Source organism: Trichinella spiralis (genome assembly GCF_000181795.1).
Source record: "Trichinella spiralis strain ISS 195 chromosome Unknown Scfld9, whole genome shotgun sequence".
Classification (NCBI taxonomy): Eukaryota; Metazoa; Nematoda; class Enoplea; order Trichinellida; family Trichinellidae; genus Trichinella; species Trichinella spiralis.
In genome coordinates, this window is record NW_003526948.1 from 3,733,755 (window position 1) to 3,751,848 (window position 18,094).

The window sequence follows — 18,094 nt, forward strand, 5'->3', positions numbered from 1 at the left end:
TCGAGAGCTTATTTAAACAGAGTAAATTACGCAGAATGATGACCGGCAAAATTTCGCCCGTCAGCAGTCAATAAATGGGAAAAAGCTTATTGTAAAAAGTTGATGGGGAGTAAAAAATGTGGAGAAAATAACGAAGTGGACGATGGTGGACGACGGACAGCGTTCGGCTGGGCTGAGAAGTGGGATTGTGGCGCTGAACGTCGCATCCTGCGACGTTGTCGAATGCGCAGTGCGGCGCGTTTGGAAAAGCTATTGACAATTCAATCATTCGATGTGACCAAGTTACGCAAGGTTCTTCCTGGTACTGCTCTCGCAGGCGGGTCAACGTCCGACCGTTGCTCATCAACCATTGTCATCGGTCAAGTCGACCGACCACAGCGACAGCACAATATGCACACTACAAAGCTACTGTACCAGCTACACCGGAAACGTGCTCATACAGATATATGCATAGCAGCAATATGCAGCTTGAAAAGAGGGCGGTGCCGGCGCTGACTTAGCCGAGAGAATTAATGAAAAAGTGTCCATTCTCTGACGGTCGTCAAAACGATGAGGTTGGTTTCGATTGGACAGAAACTTCGTCGGCTCGTCGCCACCGACAAAGCAATAGCTGGCTGGTTGCGCAAAATTTGTTTCGGGGTCAGTGTGTGAGGATCATCCTGGTACAGATGTATTCTTTACAACGTAAACAGGCAGTGTCAAGGTGCAGCAGTAGCAAGCATCCAGACCAATACTAACCGGTTGCACAGGATCAGTAGACCATCGACAAGCATAAACCACGCCTTTGTTTTCTCTTTTCACCTAACGCGAATAATATTTAATTGTAATATTTTTTTTGCTCATTTTTAAAATTATTTTTCAATTTTATGTGAAATATTAATGGTGTAAATATTTGTCCTCTGCAATCATTGCACATATTATTTCATAGGTGGACAATGTAAGTACAATGATGATGATGATGATGATTTCAATTTTTCTTTTCTTGCAGACAATAGGATGGAAAAATATTTATTTCATTTAAACTGTTACATCCAAAATGTTGAATTCGATTTTTCTCATGTTCGACGGAGTGTTCAATTTTGCAATTTTCATTCAAATGAAAATTTTAATGAAGAATATTGAAAGAGAGACAGAGAGAGAGACAGAGAGGGAGGGAGGGAGAGGTGGGGAAGGAGAAGATGAATAAGAAGAAAAAAGTTAATTAAAAACAAAAAGCGTTAAAATTGTTCTCATCCTATGTGAGAAATCAAGCAGGAAATAATGATTTAGATATCAAAAGCGATGCGCAAAAATTGCATTACTTGCAACGGTTTTGAAAAGTGCACGTTGTCGGTTGAAATTGAATTGCTATTAATCGAATAATGCAAAACTGATTACATTTCCTCTCAATTACAAACGGCCGCTGAGCAAAATTTGAAAAATCTTCTTTAATCTTTTTCCCTTACGTCATAACAATTCTGTCTGCATTTCATAATGCGTATGAATGAGAAAATGAAAGCTTTTTCCAAACGAACTTGAATGAAAAGATAATATCATTTTTTTGTCTGCTATAATAAATTTGTGGTGGCTGTTGTTGGTGTGTATCTTTTGCGAATTTCTTATTTTCAACATTTCCCTCTCAACCATCCTCCTTTTAGTTTCGTCAATAATGTTCCAATTGAATCGAAACGTTTAATCAGCATTTAATCAAAACTTTTATTAATCACTTTCTGCAGATTTGATTCCAGCTTTTGCTTTTGCTCGTGCTATGCCAAAAAACGCAAAGATGATAAATATTCTCTTTCACTTGCTTTTTCATAATTATCACAGTTTTATTGGGCATTTTGTAAAGTGTTTCATTATCAACTGATTACAGTAGTAGCAACTGATTTTCAACACACAGATTAAATACACACCGCAATCTATGCATATTGATGCGATACGATAGTTTCAATTAAAAATTATGCAAGTTCAACTTAAGCACGTGATCTTTTTATTTTTAAGCAAGTTGAATTTTATTTTAAAAAATAGCATTATCAAGTCAAATATAAGGTTTATTTTTATTTGTGTGTGCATATATGATGTATACATGTCGGTTTAAGTGGATAATATTCATAACATTAAATAATGAAAAGAAAAGTAATATTTAAAAAAAAATTCTTTTTTTAAAAAGAAGAAACAAAACATTTATGTTACGGCCAATTTGGAAATTATTGATTAAGTGAAAAATGTAATACGAAGAAAGATAAAATGCATTTTTGTGTAAGCATTTCTGAAAGCCAATTTTGTTATCGATTTATGAATTACTGAAATAACAATGCTGTAGATGCACATGCAATCAAGCACTTAATGAAACATTCATCCAACAAAAGAATTGAATGTTATTACTGATCATTTTGTTACTACTATAAAAAATATACATTGAATAAACAAGCATGAATTAAATTAAGGTATGTGTGCAATTAAAGTTGTGTAATTAAAGTTACTTCACTTTACCATCTACCACATGTATACATGTAAAAAACCTTGGTAATGGAAAATCAGTTTCAAAAATTTAATTATTATTTTTTGTTTTTTTTGAATATGCTATTTTATTTTAATTTCATGTTTATGTGATTACTATTACTATTATCATTGTTGTTGTCGTTTCCGCTCTACGATTTCATAAAGGTTTATCAAGTAAATTTGAAATTTGCATTTATTCATTAGGCTTCTCATGCAAATTATCATTTTGTTAAGGTTTCGTGGTGTATGAATTGGTTATTCAATTAGCAGTTTCATCGAAGCTATTTACACAAAGTGTATTGGATTTTTGTGCAATATTTCATTTAAAATTTAATTAAGTCAATAAATAAATTAATCAAAAAAAGTATATATATATATAAGATAAGTGAAATTGCTATTTGATTGTTTTCTTACCTAATAACTGAACACAGAAGGACAAATAACCGGCAATCAGTAAAGGTCAAAAAGATTTTACCTGTTGATGGGGAAAATGTTCGGCCGTTGTTGAAACAAATCATTCTCCCAAACAAAACTTGCATAAAATAGCATTAAATTTAAATGAATATTTCTTTTCTCTTTATTTAAACAAAAAAGGCATTGCAACGTTTGTTTCATTGATTTTCGTTTCTCAATTGGAAAAAATAAATGGAGAGGTAGCATTTTTTGAAATGGCAAATTTCACCACCATAATTTATATTTGTTATTGCCAGTTTGCTGACTGTGACAATTTGTTGGTGAATTTCAATCAACAAGAAAAAAGTTGAAATAAATAAATAAGGTAATTTTATTATTAGAAGAAAAATCAATCGAGTGGAACGAACAGTTTTGCAAGAATTTCCAAACGTCCCAGAGAGGGGTAGGGGAACCAAGTGAGTGTGTTTAGCATTTTTGGATTTGAGAAAATTTTACGAATTATTTTTCAAAATAATTTTCAATGATTTAAATTTTTCTTTATTGAAAAAATTCTGCTATCTGCACCAATATTTGCTTATGATAAAAGCTTGGCTCGTGTGTTCAATGGCAAATTTGACGATTAAAGTTGGTCGAATAAGTTTCATTATTGTTATTATATTTCTGCACATTGGTGGGAGTAAATTAATTAAATCGAATATGTTCGTGAAATTTATTAATAATTTTTCAACAACTAAATTAATAACACTCTCTATAAATAAATAGTATATTGTATAAATTCGATTTTCTCTTTCAGCAAAAGAATTTTAATTTTTCCTATTTTTTTCTGATATACATAGTTACTTCTTTTGATAATAATTGGTTTAATTTCTGCTGAAAATGAATGATCGTTAAGTTGTATCTTTTACACTTCGTAATAATTTACTGGATATAACTGATTGCAATTGAATAGTTTTCAGAAAAAAACATTTGCATAATGATGAACTTACCAACTGTGTAAAAGTGGGAAATATTCTTCTCAGCTGAATAAGAAAGATTACTTTGATTTTGCGGCTTCAGTTTTGTACTTTAAACAAAACAAAAAAAATTTTTTGAAAATATTTCAAACCAAGCAGTCAGTGGAAGAGTATGTGAGCTTTTGATGTTCGTCTCGAATGAAATCTCATGTTCTGCTATATTTTTCCATTTGAAAAGGAACCCAATAACGCAGCAGACCTTGAAAAGTTACCATTATTTAAATGGCTCATTGATCTCTGACAATTTCAGGTGAACTGTAGGTTCAGACAAATTTTTCAATTGTTCCAAAATTACAGCCTTTTATTTTCATTTCTTGAATATAAATATTTATGAGCAATTGCAAGAAAACATGCTCGCGGATTATTTTTATTGCTTGCAAACAAATTTAAAACGAATGACATCATCCACTTGTGCACCGGCTTGTTCTTGTTGTTCGTTGGTCGCGATGCAAAATCGAACATATTATTATTATTATTACTATTACTATTGCTTTGTTTTGCAGTGCAATGGAAAATTTAATTTCTTGACTTGACTTGCGCATTTTTTCTTAAATACAATCTCAAACGATATATATATATATATGCATAACTAGCTGACTGTAGTTTGTATTGATCAAATGAAAAGGATAGAATTGTTTTCAATCATCGATGATAATTTTGTTCATTTAATTTAATTTAATTTAATTTTGTAATCACTTTGTAAAATTTACTGACGATTATTGGAAAATCATAATTTCATTCAACCAATATCATTGTCAATGATCTTCTCTACAGTTGAGGCATGTGGAATTATTGATCGGCCGTATTAATTATTTAAAATTGCTTTTGATGTATTATTGCAAGTTGCAGTTGTAAGCAAATTGAAGAACGATGAAAAAAAAAGATCGATGCGTTATTACGTACAGATGCAATGTTGGTCGGTATTATTTTTCATGTAGATCAGTTAATTTTTAGTTGAACTTTAAAAAATGAGTGAACAAATATTTCATTTGTTTCGACAAAAATCAATTCAGTTATTAGAAACAATCAGGTTCGCTTTTTGATTTATAATACGTCCATTGTTGTTGTTACAATGTTCTCTTCATGTTGCTGCTGAATGGTGGGATATTACGAAGTAAAACAAGCAAAATTGATCATCTCGAAAAAATCACAATGTGAAAATTGAACAATGGATTCTTTTTGTCTGCGCGAATGCTCACTGATGAGGAAGATCGATGATTATTTATTTATCCGTGCAATCAAATTATATTTATAGCATGAAATTCATTTTAATTTCTGCTTACTTTCTTTCTTAATTTGCATTTTCAATTTTAATAATTCAACATTGGAAGTGTTGAATTGTATTGCAAAAATTGATTGCTTATGTTTTCATAGCATTGTTCAGTGGAATTTTCACTTCAATCAATCAATCAATCAGTTTTCTTCTTCTTCTTCTTCTTCTTCAGTTGTTTTAAGCTGTCACGCATTATTGGAGATATCAATCAATCTCCCAACAATTCAACAAACTTTCATCCATTCAGGCAGTAAAATTCAACTATCATGTTAATGACCATAAAATATGTAAAAAGCAATAAACCGTATGAACTGTTTTCTCTTCTTCTTCTTCTTCTTATTCTACTTTTTCACTTTTGTTTCTGCTCTGCCAAAGAAGCTTGTAGACACTTACTTGTAGAAACTGGTCAAATGACATTGTAATCAATTCTATTTTTCAAATATTGATCTAAACCAGCATTCTTTGCAAACCAGCTACAATAAAATTGCTCACGAGGCCAACGAAATAAATCTTCTGTATCTAATACAATAATATAATGTATATTTTGTAAAAAAAATTGTTGTTTTCATTTATTATTGAAATATTAATGTTCTCTTTGTACTGAATTGTTTTCAATCTCAGAAATTTTCAATATTTTAATTTTTTTTAAATATTGATGCTCAGGTAATATCAAAATATCCACTGTTTCAATCGCGACGATCAAGCTAACTATTTAACACGGGGGATTTTGTTCTCATTCTGCTCTTGGTGTGATTTTGCATCACCATGTAATGATGTTGATTTGCAAAATAGTTTTTCCAACTTTTATTTACATCTGCGAAATGAAAAATAAGACGAGCAAGATTTTGTATCTTTTGCATACAATATAATAAGCAATGTCCAAGATGAGTTTCAGTAATGTAAAATATTGTTAATTGGAGTAGTTTTCCAAAAAAAAAAATAAGAAATTGAAATGAATCTCAATTTTCGCAAACGGGGCAAACAAGCAACGTTCAACTACGTCAAAGTGGGATGATGCAACAAATTGGGAAAAAGTAATTAGTATGAAAGGGAAGAAAGTAGAAGAATTCCGTTACAAAAGCAATCACTCAGTGTTAATATTAAATTGATCAAATTTCAAATTTAATAAAAATTTCAAACTAATCATGCATAAAAAGTGTGCACATCACGTTCGGCTCTGCATGGGAAATAACAAATCAAACGTGACCACTTTTTGTTAATTGGTTCATCGAAAGCAGTGTTTCTTGAAAATAAATTGCTACCATGCCTTGTATAGTGCATATAATAATTAAAATTTTATTCTCCTCTGTGATCTCGTGCAATTTCAACCTTTTACCACTATTATTATGGCCAGTTTTCTAGAATAGTTTCAAAAACAATATTTCATCATGTAATATTAGTATTAGTTTCAATACATGTATGCATGTATCTGTAGGAAAAGTCATTCAATCAAACAGTGTGTAATTGGATGTGATTACAATATTTGTTTCCAGTTTTTAGATGGTGAAATGACAATAATAGATCATTTTTTTTCAAATATGAAAATCAATGTTTACAACGAATTAAAAATATTGAACAGGCAATTGAAGTGAAATTTAAAAATACGAATTTGAATTGTTCAAAAAAATTTTAATCTTTGAAATAAAAGCATTCAGGTATGGTGATTGTTACTGTACATTTTATTTGAAGAATGTATTTTTATAATCGAATTATTTCATAAATAATTTATTCCAGTGCAGATATTGAATTCTGACCGTATGCATTTATTGTTGCAGTTTTATTTTATTATTCTGATGATCGTTGTTAAGCGTTCTCATTTTTTGCTGTTTGCCAAGCAGATTAGATTCGATAGACGCAGTTTTGTGATGCAGTCTTGTTGGGATAAAGCATGTCCGCTTCTTCAAGTTCTGTCTTCAGCAGTAACGTCTGCAGAAAATGCAGGAAGATTAATCAGAAGAACTCGAGGACAAGATATGGATATATTGGAAAAGGTATTTTGTTTAAATCTTTTTTCGTTCACATTTAATTATCATGATAAATATTTTTCATTTATCCATTTTCAAACAATTTTTCCACATTTTAGAAAATATTTTCTATCAACGAGTAGTAGTTAATGATTTCATTTGCCGTCTTTGAGACAGTTAGGCAACTTGATTACTGCATGATGATTTCCTGTGTGAATTGATCGCCGTCGTTGATTCACTTTTTTATTTTTAAAACAGTTCACTAGCGATATGTGAATATTTTTAACGATTTTATTTCGCATAACAATAAGAAATGAAGCGTTTAGGGATATCGCGATTTGCAGACAAAAGCTGATCGTTTTTCGGAAATTTCCATCGTCAGCAGTCTCAGGATGAAATTTGAAACGAATTTGAAAATTATCGCTGAAGTGAACTTTATTTCTACTCTAGTTGAATTGTTATTCAAGACTAATTTAATATTGTCTAGGAAGGTTTGACTGTCGATAGTGATGTGCCAGCATCATTTATTGAATCTGGTGTTTGCAACGATGTTCTTGCTTTGGAAGATCAACTGGACGCACAACTTAAAAAAGCCTCCATTAACGAAGCAAGTATACCTTAATTTAGTATTTATTTAATTTTATGTTTTGATCATTTTTATAAAATACTTTTGCAATAAACTAATTGAACAAATGGCTGTTTTATGCCATTTTTTTCTGTTCTACTTCTGCCTTATTTTTAATATTTAATTTATCGCATGCTTCTTTTTTCCATATTTCAAATTAATCGCTCCATCGTAATTTCAGAAAATTTACTTTGAACAACTAACAACATATTTGAGTATATCTCACAAAGTAGACGTTTGATAAATTTAAAGTTATCTTACTGTATTTGTTTTTTGCACATCCTGAAAATCAGGTAAATAAATTTGACTTTTTGCAATTAAAAAAAAAACTTTGAATATTATGTGTGTTTCAGTTGGTTTTTATGATTTTATTAATTGTTTTCAGTTCACAGTATGGATTGATCCACTGGATGGTACTTATGAATTTGCGCACGGTATGGACGTTTGTATTTGTTGTTTCAATATTGTAGTGTTAAATTTTGCACAATTTTAGGCCTTCTCAGTCATGCGACAATTATGATCGGCATATCGTTGTCCGCAAAGCCTGTTGCTGGTGTGATTCACCAACCGTTTGTCTCGGATGTGGATACACTTGACGATGTTGGTCGTACAGTATGGGCAGTGAAATCTGTTGATCGCATTTTTGGCGATTTACAAGTGAAACCACCACCGAATGGTGCTTGAACGTGTAATATTTTTTTATTGAAATATATTGAAATTATTGACTTTCAGGCAAGAGAATTGTCGTTACAACTCGTTCACATGGTAATCCTAATTTGGAGAATATTTTGGAAATTCTCCAACCTACCGAGGTAATTCGAGTTGGTGGAGCTGGAAACAAGGTTGTCAGATTTATGTTATTCGATTTGCGAAATAAATTTATGATAAATTTCGAACGACTAGGTGTTGATGTTGATTGAAGGTGAAGCTCATGCCTATGTATTTCCTGGAACAGGAACGAAGAAATGGGATACATGTGCTGCGGAATGTATTTTATCCGCTGCTGGTATTGCAGTCAATCATTTGATTACGTTAATTATTTTTTTTGAATTAATTTGTTCAATTCAAGGTGGACGAATGACTGATCTGTGTGGAAATGAAATTGATTATTCGAGCGATGTGAATGTGAACAATTTGCAAGGAATTCTTGCTACCGCGCCGACAGTAGATCATGAAAAGTATGCATCGTTTTCAAATCAAAATTTGTGAGCATTGTTGAATATGCACAATTTTTTTCTCCATTCATTCGTGCGTGCAATTTTTTTGACACTTTTAGAAATTAATCGTTCAAAATTTATGTCCATTTTATAATTATTCGTCAACTTGCATTTTGTGCTCGTAGTGCTTTTTTGGTATTTATTATTCAGTTGTTTTTCTCTCTAGGTTTAGGTTGTTCAAATTGAGATCATTTTATTGGAATTTGTTTTTTAAGAAAGAAAAATCCATTGTCATATCAGATTTTATTATTTTTTTCCCACCTATTCAGTTATGGCAAACATCGGTATGAACGTTGAAGTAAAGACATTTTTGCCTACATACAACTATATAATGTATAATGTAATTTGGTATTCCTGTTTGAAATTATTCAGTGTGTTGTATGTTGAAATGGGAAATGATGGGATGAATGAAAGTTGTTGGATTGTTTGTGTTGTGTTTTTTTTGGTTTTCACTGTTTGTTAGCTACTATTGTATATTCGGCATAATCAATGTATCCGTCGCCGTTTGTGTCATACTGATGAAGCAACGTATCGACATGCATTTCCAATTCGTCGTCCGTTGGAATTGGACTTTCACTACCGGTATTGTCTGAACAGATTGAACAGTTGAGCATATATTTAAATAAGAGAATGTAAAAATGGACGAATTACGATTGTGCTGGTGTGCTGTGACTTTTATCAGTTCACATCCGTCGAGAACTCCATTTCTGTCGACATCGTAAAGATTGAAAAGATGAAATTGAGTAAAATCTGCCCTCTTGATCGCCTCTTCCGAAACTTTGTGTTTCAAGTGGTGCTGAATATGCCTGAAATGAAACACCAATTCTATTTTCATTCTATTTTGTTAGTTTTTTTTCCATATTTACTCGATATTTTCCACGTCTGTTTTCAACGTGTATTTCACTTTTTTTTCCTGACTATCACCGATGCAGCCGAGCAACAGCATCACGGCGAAAAATGGAATTTTCACATTTCCGCCTTGGAACATTCTAGAACATATGACATTCATCTGGAAAATTCTAAATTCTAGACATTCATCCCCAAGTTTGGGGATTTTTTTTTCTGCCTCAATTGTATACAAATTGAATTAGTTCTTCGTTCAATGTTGACAGTTGTTTTATGAGGAAAAATTCTTTTTTCTCTAACGCGGTGGTAAAATTTTCAAAAAAAATAAATATTTTAAGCATCTCAACTGCAAAACATTTTTTGCCAGAGATCGATGCATTTTTTCACTTCAACTCAAATAACGATATTATTTTCAAACATTTCAATTTTTATACTCTTCTTGAAAGTCCTCTCTCTATTCAACCGACTTCAGTTTCAGCTTTTGCTTTTTTTTTCATCAGTTATTAATTGCATTGTCTTGTGATTTATTTATATGAGTTTATTGTGCTGTTTTTTTTGAATTTTTAACTTGAATACATCTGTGCAGTGATTATTTTGTTTTACAGTAAACTTGATGGCACTACAAATGCGCTATGACATCAGCATCACAGTTAGTTCAACAATCGACTTTTTAAGCAAAAAACAAATGCGGTAAGAATATGTGAAATGATTGTTCTCAGCATGAAAATCACGAATGTTTGTTACTTTGTGTCGTTGAGCATGCTTTGCACAGTTTGCGTATATATATATATATATATATATACATATATATTGTGACAGAAGATTTGAGGAAAATTTTTCGTAAACGATACAGGCTTGTGAATACATGTTAGTGTTTTTTGAGGTAGTTATTTATGTAGCTATTATTAGGCTTGACTGGGAAATTTCCCATTAAATAAGTAACTATTCATCTTCAGCAATCCTATATTAATTAGGCTGTTCTGTATTTTTTTCATAATTTGGAAACTGATTTGAAGTAATCATAGAGCGTTGTAATCACATGACAATATTCCACACATGGTAATCGTTTGATATAAATTGGGAGAAAATTATTTTCAAACAAATTCATCAAATAATGATGATTCACGTATATTTATATAATTATATGAGAACAATTTGAGAGGAAGAAAATGATATAAGTACAGAAGGAAGAATAATATTTGCTTGGAACGTTACTAGTGCCGCAATTTTTGTTTGCAGAACAGGCGAGGATGATATTAAATTTGTTTGAATAAATTAAGGAAGCTTCGGTAGGTTTCTATTGCGTTGGTGTTGCAGATCAGCGGAAACGCTAGCAGAATGATTCAGAATAGAAATAATTTGTTGTTTAAAGCTTTATTTACTCAGTAGTAGGCCACTGGAATGCGTCATCATGAATTTCCCGCATTACGTTAAAAGCTTCTCTGAATTTAAGCACTAGCTTACTACAGCGAGCGAAATTTGCTTTTTCACGGATAAAATAAACAGTTATTTTTAGCTATTGATTTTTTGTGAAATATTTTTGTCTTCAATTTTGAAAGCTCTATTTTTTTCAATTATAATTTTTCATTATATATATGTTTTTCAATTATTGATCGATCGATCGATGATTGTTCAGGAGAATATGAAACACCTTTCAGCTTTGAAAATAGTCGCAATTTTTTGATTGTTTTTAGTAAGCTGTATTCAAAATAATGCTAAGCTTTTTAATTGTACAATTGCTTAAATATAGTTGAAAACTGTGCTTTATATTAATATTTTGGGTATTTTTTTTGTAATTTCTATCCTCTTATAATAATTATAGTAGAAATTTACGTTCAACATATTGGTAATGTAAAATTCATTTCAGTGATTCCATAGGAAATGAAAAAGTTAAAAATATCCAAATGGCTTATTTATTATTTCTTTAATATTAAATGAAGCGTGTGTTGAAATTTCTACTAATTTCATGATTTCAATAGAATGTAGAATAATATATCCACTTTTAGTGAATTTTGTTACATTTATATTTTGAACAAAAAGAAACGAGTGAAAGAACAAGAAATATAACTACTATACCTTCATAGATGATGATAAATCTTTTATAATTACGCTGCACCAAATCAAATGTGACTTATGTTTCGATGCTGCTGCAGAACAGCAGTTTGGTAGATGCAGTTTCGTTTGAAATAAGCTTACATTTATTCATTTCTGTCTATGCTCGCCATATTTGCACAGCTTGTGTTCTGTTTATACAATATACGGTATGCGTATTTTTGGCGTTCAGATGCGGCTGATAATTTTATAATCTTAATTATCTTTATTTAAAAAAATAATAATGAAAATAATTTGTCTTTTTTTAAAATAAAATAAACCTTCAAAGTTCAATTTTCCACATTATCTATTAGTGCAATATGCTGAAGTTACAGAGTTATCTATGTAATGCCAAAAAATAGTTATCTCAGTGAGAAAGTGGTGAAAAAGATGTTACTGATTATGTTAAGATTTGAAATCGATGCAAAATTGCTTTTCAGAATTGAATTTTGATTTCATTTGAAATGCTGGATATTTTTCTTAGAATTATTAATGAAGTTGCGCAATAGTGATAATAATGCAACGGCAACAATGGCAATAATTTATTTCCATTTCCAACTTACTGATTAATGAAAATAAGACATAGTTTTGAAAATTTTTGATTAATAGTGTTTCTTTTTGCACTTCTTCTCAGCTTAGCAGTACACTGATAAATGATAAATATTGTATGAGATAATTGGAAAATGAATTCTTTTCCCTTCAATTCAGCAACAAATATATTGGCAAGCAGAAATGGCGCTGCAAATTTAATGTTGCTCTTATGCATATGATATTAAAGAGTTTTTTTTTCAGAAAATTAATCTTCATCTTTGTCAACGCGTTGTTGTGATAATAGGGAAAATATTGAATTTTTCCATTTTCTGCATTTGTAAAACTGTAAATGATAAATGGAGAATGATGTGAAAATGTTTTATCATTAATTTTCAAATAGAAGGTGTGCTGAAGGGACCTGGAACAACAGTTCGATTTTTGCACCTCTGAGTGAAATAATAATGAATGAATCTTTTAATATTAATTGCGTGTCAGTATTAATACTGTGAAATATTTTCAAAGCCCATTAACGAATTCTGACACAGTTGACACACGTGAGCCGGTAGTAGCATCATTTATGCTTTTCATATCTTTTCAAAATAAGCAGAAGTGAAACCTTTTGCCCATTGTCAACTGGGCTCGTGTACGTACGTACGTGGTGTGTGTACTTTAACTTGTTATCAATATCCATTATTGCCAAGCGGTCTTTTTCGGTACCTCTGGAGAGAATTGTGAAATTGATTCAAAAACTAATATTATTTGCTAATGCAAAACGTCGACAATGGCACGTTGCTGTTGTTGAAAATTCAATACCAATAGCTGCACCAATGGAGGAGGGTTGTATTCAAAAATTGCAACCCTCTTGCCTCCCTCTTCCCCCCCCCCCACCCCCACTTCTTTGACCATTGGAACAAGCGCCAACTTTTCAACTCGTTTCAATCGTCTCCTCTCCACTGCCGCAGGCGCTGAGTTTGTAGAATAAATTAATTCATTTATTAAGTATGCAACAACAACACCAAAGGTGTAATTTTTTTCTCTTTTACTCAGCAGCTAGCTTATCATACACGATAAATAGTTGTGCTGTGTTTGACAAAAGCAAACCAATTATATGCATGATAGGCGGCACAGTTCGTTTTACTCTGTCAACTATTAAAAAAGAATATATTATATTATATTATATTATTAATTGTAGCATTCATTTTTAATAAATCGTAACCAAAGTCTGATTTGTTTGTGGAATTGGTTTTGCATCTTTTGGCATTCTACTTGTTATATTTATTTAAAACAATAAAAATATTATTGGATCACAGTTAGTCAAAATTAGCAATATTCTACAATGCAAATGGGCATCTGTGCAAAAATCTTCAGCTGTGATAGATACATTTCGTTAGTTTCGTTTTATGTTATTTTCTTCATTTTGAATCGTGTGCAATACTTGAGGCAGGTACGTGAAATGGTACATATCTGTTGTGTACTTGTTAGTTGCACAGAAGTAATCGGCAACACTTCCGTTTATGTAAATCACATAAAGTAAGTCAATTTAATGATCTGTCGCAGTTGTTTATAAATTGAGATAAAATGCTTGAATTGACATAAATTTATTCATTCATTGGTGTTGGTTTTACTTCGTATCGCAGTTCACTGACCACTTTTAATTCATAATCTTATACTGAGGAATCTGGTGGCAGTTTTTAATCGAGCAAAATTCATTTTTATTAATTCTAATTTATTTGCACAATGCTGACCAAATTTGTGCAAAAGTGACATTGAAAAATTTTCAAACATGATTGAATATTTAATTTCATGCGTTTTTTTTCTTCTTATCAATTTGATCTTCAGCTCGTGGTTTTGTGTAAATTTAATCGTAGATTATCCGAGAAATTTTGTTTTTCTTGTTCATTTCTTTTACAACTGATATGAATAGAATTATTATTACAACAGTTGAAGGGCAAGGGAATTTGCATGAAAATGTTCATTATTATCATATTTTACACTGAATAAATAATGCTTATCCAATAATTGAAATTGGTTTCATTGTAATGAATTTGTTTCATGGCCGTTGCTCTCGTTTCAATTCGCATTAAATTCAAATTAGTGCAACAGTTGAAATATTACTAATAAATAATGAATTTCTGAATATTTATTTAAAGGAAATACTGAATAAAAATTTCACTTCAACATCTCATATTTGGTTTTAAACTTGTTCATCATAAAACGGTGAGTAATTTGTAAACGAAATTCTTTTACTTTAATATATAAACAGTAAGCATTGGTCGATTTGATTACTAACACTACTACTGTATGCTCACATTGCAGTACTCTTTGGCATTCTCGAACTTGGCGACTCTTTTGAAATTTTATTTACTTAATTCTAACAAAAATTCTAGAAATATCAGCTTTTAGAAGAGCCATAAAATTTTGAAAAAAATTAATCTTTGATAATATTTCTACATCTCTGCATAGCTGGGCAAATATTCAACTGCAAGTGTCTGGGATTCATTTTATTGTTATTTATTTCAATCAAGTAGCTTATTCTCAGTTGTTAGGAAATATAATCCACAGGAGAATATTCGTTTTCTGATTTGAATTTTGCCATCATAAATATAATTACTATATTTATCAATTTATCTGATTGCTTTTACTGAATTCATCTTTTGCGTGCACACTTCTAAACAAATTTTATTCTCTTTTTATTAAAAAAAACAATCTTTATATTTCAGTGAAAATTTTGAATTCATTTTACAGATATATGCATTTATGGAATGTTTTCTTGGTGAACGTTGATTTCAAATCATTCAATGTTAATAATATTTTAGTAGTTTGTAAATTTAAATTCTTTTTCATATCGTATGAATATGAATAATTTTTTCAAATGTATATGCTTCATTTTTTGATGTGATAAAGCAAGCTGGAAGCTAATTCCGAATTTTGTTCAACTGGTTTAGATTTTCAAATCGAAACAATTGATCAATCAGTACAGTTCGATTGATTAATTCAAAAAGCTGTTGAATTATTTTAATGATTACAAATTATTACGTTTCCAATTGTGATTAGCCATGCAAATTAAATTTGCATTCATTTCTATAATTTATCTGATATTGCATTATTCTTCTGTGCCTGCTATATTTATTATATTATGTTTTATTTTGTCAAGGGTAATTTTGAATTGAATTTCATTGCCGTACATATACATGTATCAGTTAGATTGTAATGATTATATCAGTTGAATGTATTATTTTAACAGATTTATTTATAAATCTTGAAATGCGGATACTGATTCTTTCTCCTTTTTTTCCGCTACTTTTAAAATTACTGCTTCGTAATTACAATATTGAACGCTATAAAAGCGTTGAAAGGCATCTTTCATCATTGAAAATAAATGACTATTAAACTTATCAAGATGAATCCTTATAACTGCCATAGATTATGATAATTTCTTTTTTCTGTTTCGGCTCAAACTGTGCGATTCAATATTTTCGTTTTGCCGGATATTGTTGTTGAAAATTACTTTTTCTATTCTATATAAAATTCTTTGAACTTTTCATCTTTTTTCGTCATTCAGTATTATTTATTATGAGCGGAAAAAAGTGATCTTTAAAACGGACATTTTATGAGGTATGAATTTTGTTAAAAAGTTCGATCATCTATATATTTACTTTGTTTTGAAGGCCATTTCAAATTATCCTGTTTGAGAAAATTTATTTCAACAGCAAAGTTTGTAAAATTGCAATAAATTGTTCAGTTCTGTTCGATTTTTGCAACTGCAGCGCATGCATGTTTTTGTTGAGAGAATTGAATTGCATGCACTGAACATGTTGAGATGGAAATTCTCTGCTATGCATTGTTGTTGCTGATCACAGTGATAGCAGCTGCATTTTAATATTTTGTGTTTCAAGAAAAAATGCTACTGCTGAGAATGAAAGTTTTAATAGAAAATTAACATATAATACATTTGTAAACTTAATTTTGCATAATAACAAGTGCAAATTTCTATATGAAATTATTGACAATATTATATAACAATGCGGAAGAAATAAATGAAAACAGCAAGCCAATTGCATTTGTTGAATGATTAGAGGAATCGTAAACGATGTGAAGTGCAGAGTTCTGTTTATCACTTTAAACAGAATATGATTTATTAAGCATTTCATAATTTTTACATTTAGATTATTGGAATTTTGTTCTTCTGTTTATGCATATAATTGTATGTGAAAAATTTATTTTAAATGCGTTGCAATTTTTGAAATTTTGCTAAATTTTTCCACCTGAGCTTGAAGGATTGTTTCGATTTTTATTGAAACATTTTTCAATTTTCATTTATACATGTATGTGTGCGCATTGTCTAGAACAGGGAGATGTAGAAATAAAATAATTTAGACGGCAAATCGATGTGTTGCCCTTTTTATCGATTATGTGTATGCTTTAGCGATTCTAGAGGCTGATTTGACTCGTTTGTCAGCTTCATGCCGACTGTATTTTAATCGATGCTTTAACTGAACTGAAAATCTGCCCTTTCATGAATCCACTCTGTGAATTAGTTGTTCTGAATGCTTTTATTCGATCATAATCAAAAGAGTACACGCATCAACAATCATTTGCCCAAGAAATTTAAATGTAAAAATTTTTCCATTGGATCCAATTACACATCTGTTATCAAGAATGTTACTTTGGTCTTAATCTGAACTCTGAAACATATCTCTGTCCAGTAACGTGGAATGAAACTTTAATACCAACTTGCATTATTCATTATTTACACTATAGCGTGACTTTCTTTGCTTAGTTTAGATCTAATTTAGTGTTGATCGAAAAATGGTTAAAAATTATTCAATGTTGTTCATGCCACTACAACTGCTAATTTGAAATGGAAACTTTTTTTGAATCACTTTATGATAGCCAGGTTAAAATTATATTTTTTTGAACATCTTATAGATGTGAAGTGCAGAATCACATTTAATTCAGCTTGTAAAGCAGTTATTCATATGATGTTTGGGCAAAGTAATTGTAAAATTTGGTAAATGAGAAATTTATTTGTAATTTTTGAAAAACAAATTTTTTTTCTCAAAATTGGAATGTTTAAAGATTGATGCTGTTGGTGAAGTTCAATTTTGTTAAATTTACAAAGTAGACTTTATTCAAAAATTAATATTTGTGTGAAGATTTAAGAAAAACTTCGTAATATTTCCGTTATACATTTATTATAAATGCCATTAAAAAATTGTAAACTAATTTTTCATCCTTGGCAATTTGATGATTGAACTGGAAGCTTTTTCAGTTGAATTAATGTCTATTTATTTATTTGCAAATTATCACTTTTGCTGTACACATCTGTGTATATGTAGTGGTTCTTTTTTTTGCACATCATCAAAGAGTGCTTGTGCACCAAGTGCAAACATTTAAAGCATTTTATGAATAATGTCTGAATTTTGTTATCAAAATCACGGAGCTTAGAATCAATTATATTCACTACATGTGGTAGAAGTAGCTTAACTTCTTTGAAAACAAAATTGTTTCTTGTGTCACGAACTTATGCTTTCAGGATTGAAATGTGATGAAATTGCAAACAATGCAATTTGCAAGTTTTACTGATGAATAATAATAATATCATGCGTACGTAAATGATGCATTATTTTAAAAGT

The 18,094-nt window shown here is 30.4% G+C and overlaps 3 protein-coding genes across 3 annotated transcripts; 2 read left to right on the plus strand and 1 right to left on the minus strand.

The window, feature by feature from the left end:
* The first annotated feature begins 102 nt into the window (after positions 1-102).
* Tsp_05503 (putative glycosyltransferase) lies at positions 103-495 on the plus strand. The gene has a single exon (XM_003371807.1). The coding sequence runs from the start codon at positions 103-105 to the stop codon at positions 493-495; it is 393 nt and encodes a 130-aa protein (XP_003371855.1).
* Positions 496-7,049: 6,554 nt separating this feature from the next.
* Positions 7,050-9,600, plus strand: Tsp_05502 (inositol monophosphatase 3). The gene is made up of 11 exons (XM_003371808.1): positions 7,050-7,175; positions 7,475-7,576; positions 7,636-7,759; positions 8,026-8,066; positions 8,159-8,207; positions 8,267-8,449; positions 8,506-8,615; positions 8,677-8,779; positions 8,843-8,951; positions 9,363-9,414; positions 9,454-9,600. Exons 1-11 carry the CDS (start codon positions 7,050-7,052, stop codon positions 9,598-9,600), a joined length of 1,146 nt encoding a protein of 381 aa, XP_003371856.1.
* Positions 9,601-13,220: 3,620 nt separating this feature from the next.
* On the minus strand, positions 13,221-13,719 carry Tsp_05501 (DEAD box helicase). Its single transcript, XM_003371809.1, has 3 exons — positions 13,675-13,719; positions 13,525-13,597; positions 13,221-13,423 (listed from the first exon to the last, which is right to left on the minus strand). Exons 1-3 carry the CDS (start codon positions 13,717-13,719, stop codon positions 13,221-13,223), a joined length of 321 nt encoding a protein of 106 aa, XP_003371857.1.
* Between the last annotated feature and the right edge of the window lie 4,375 nt (positions 13,720-18,094).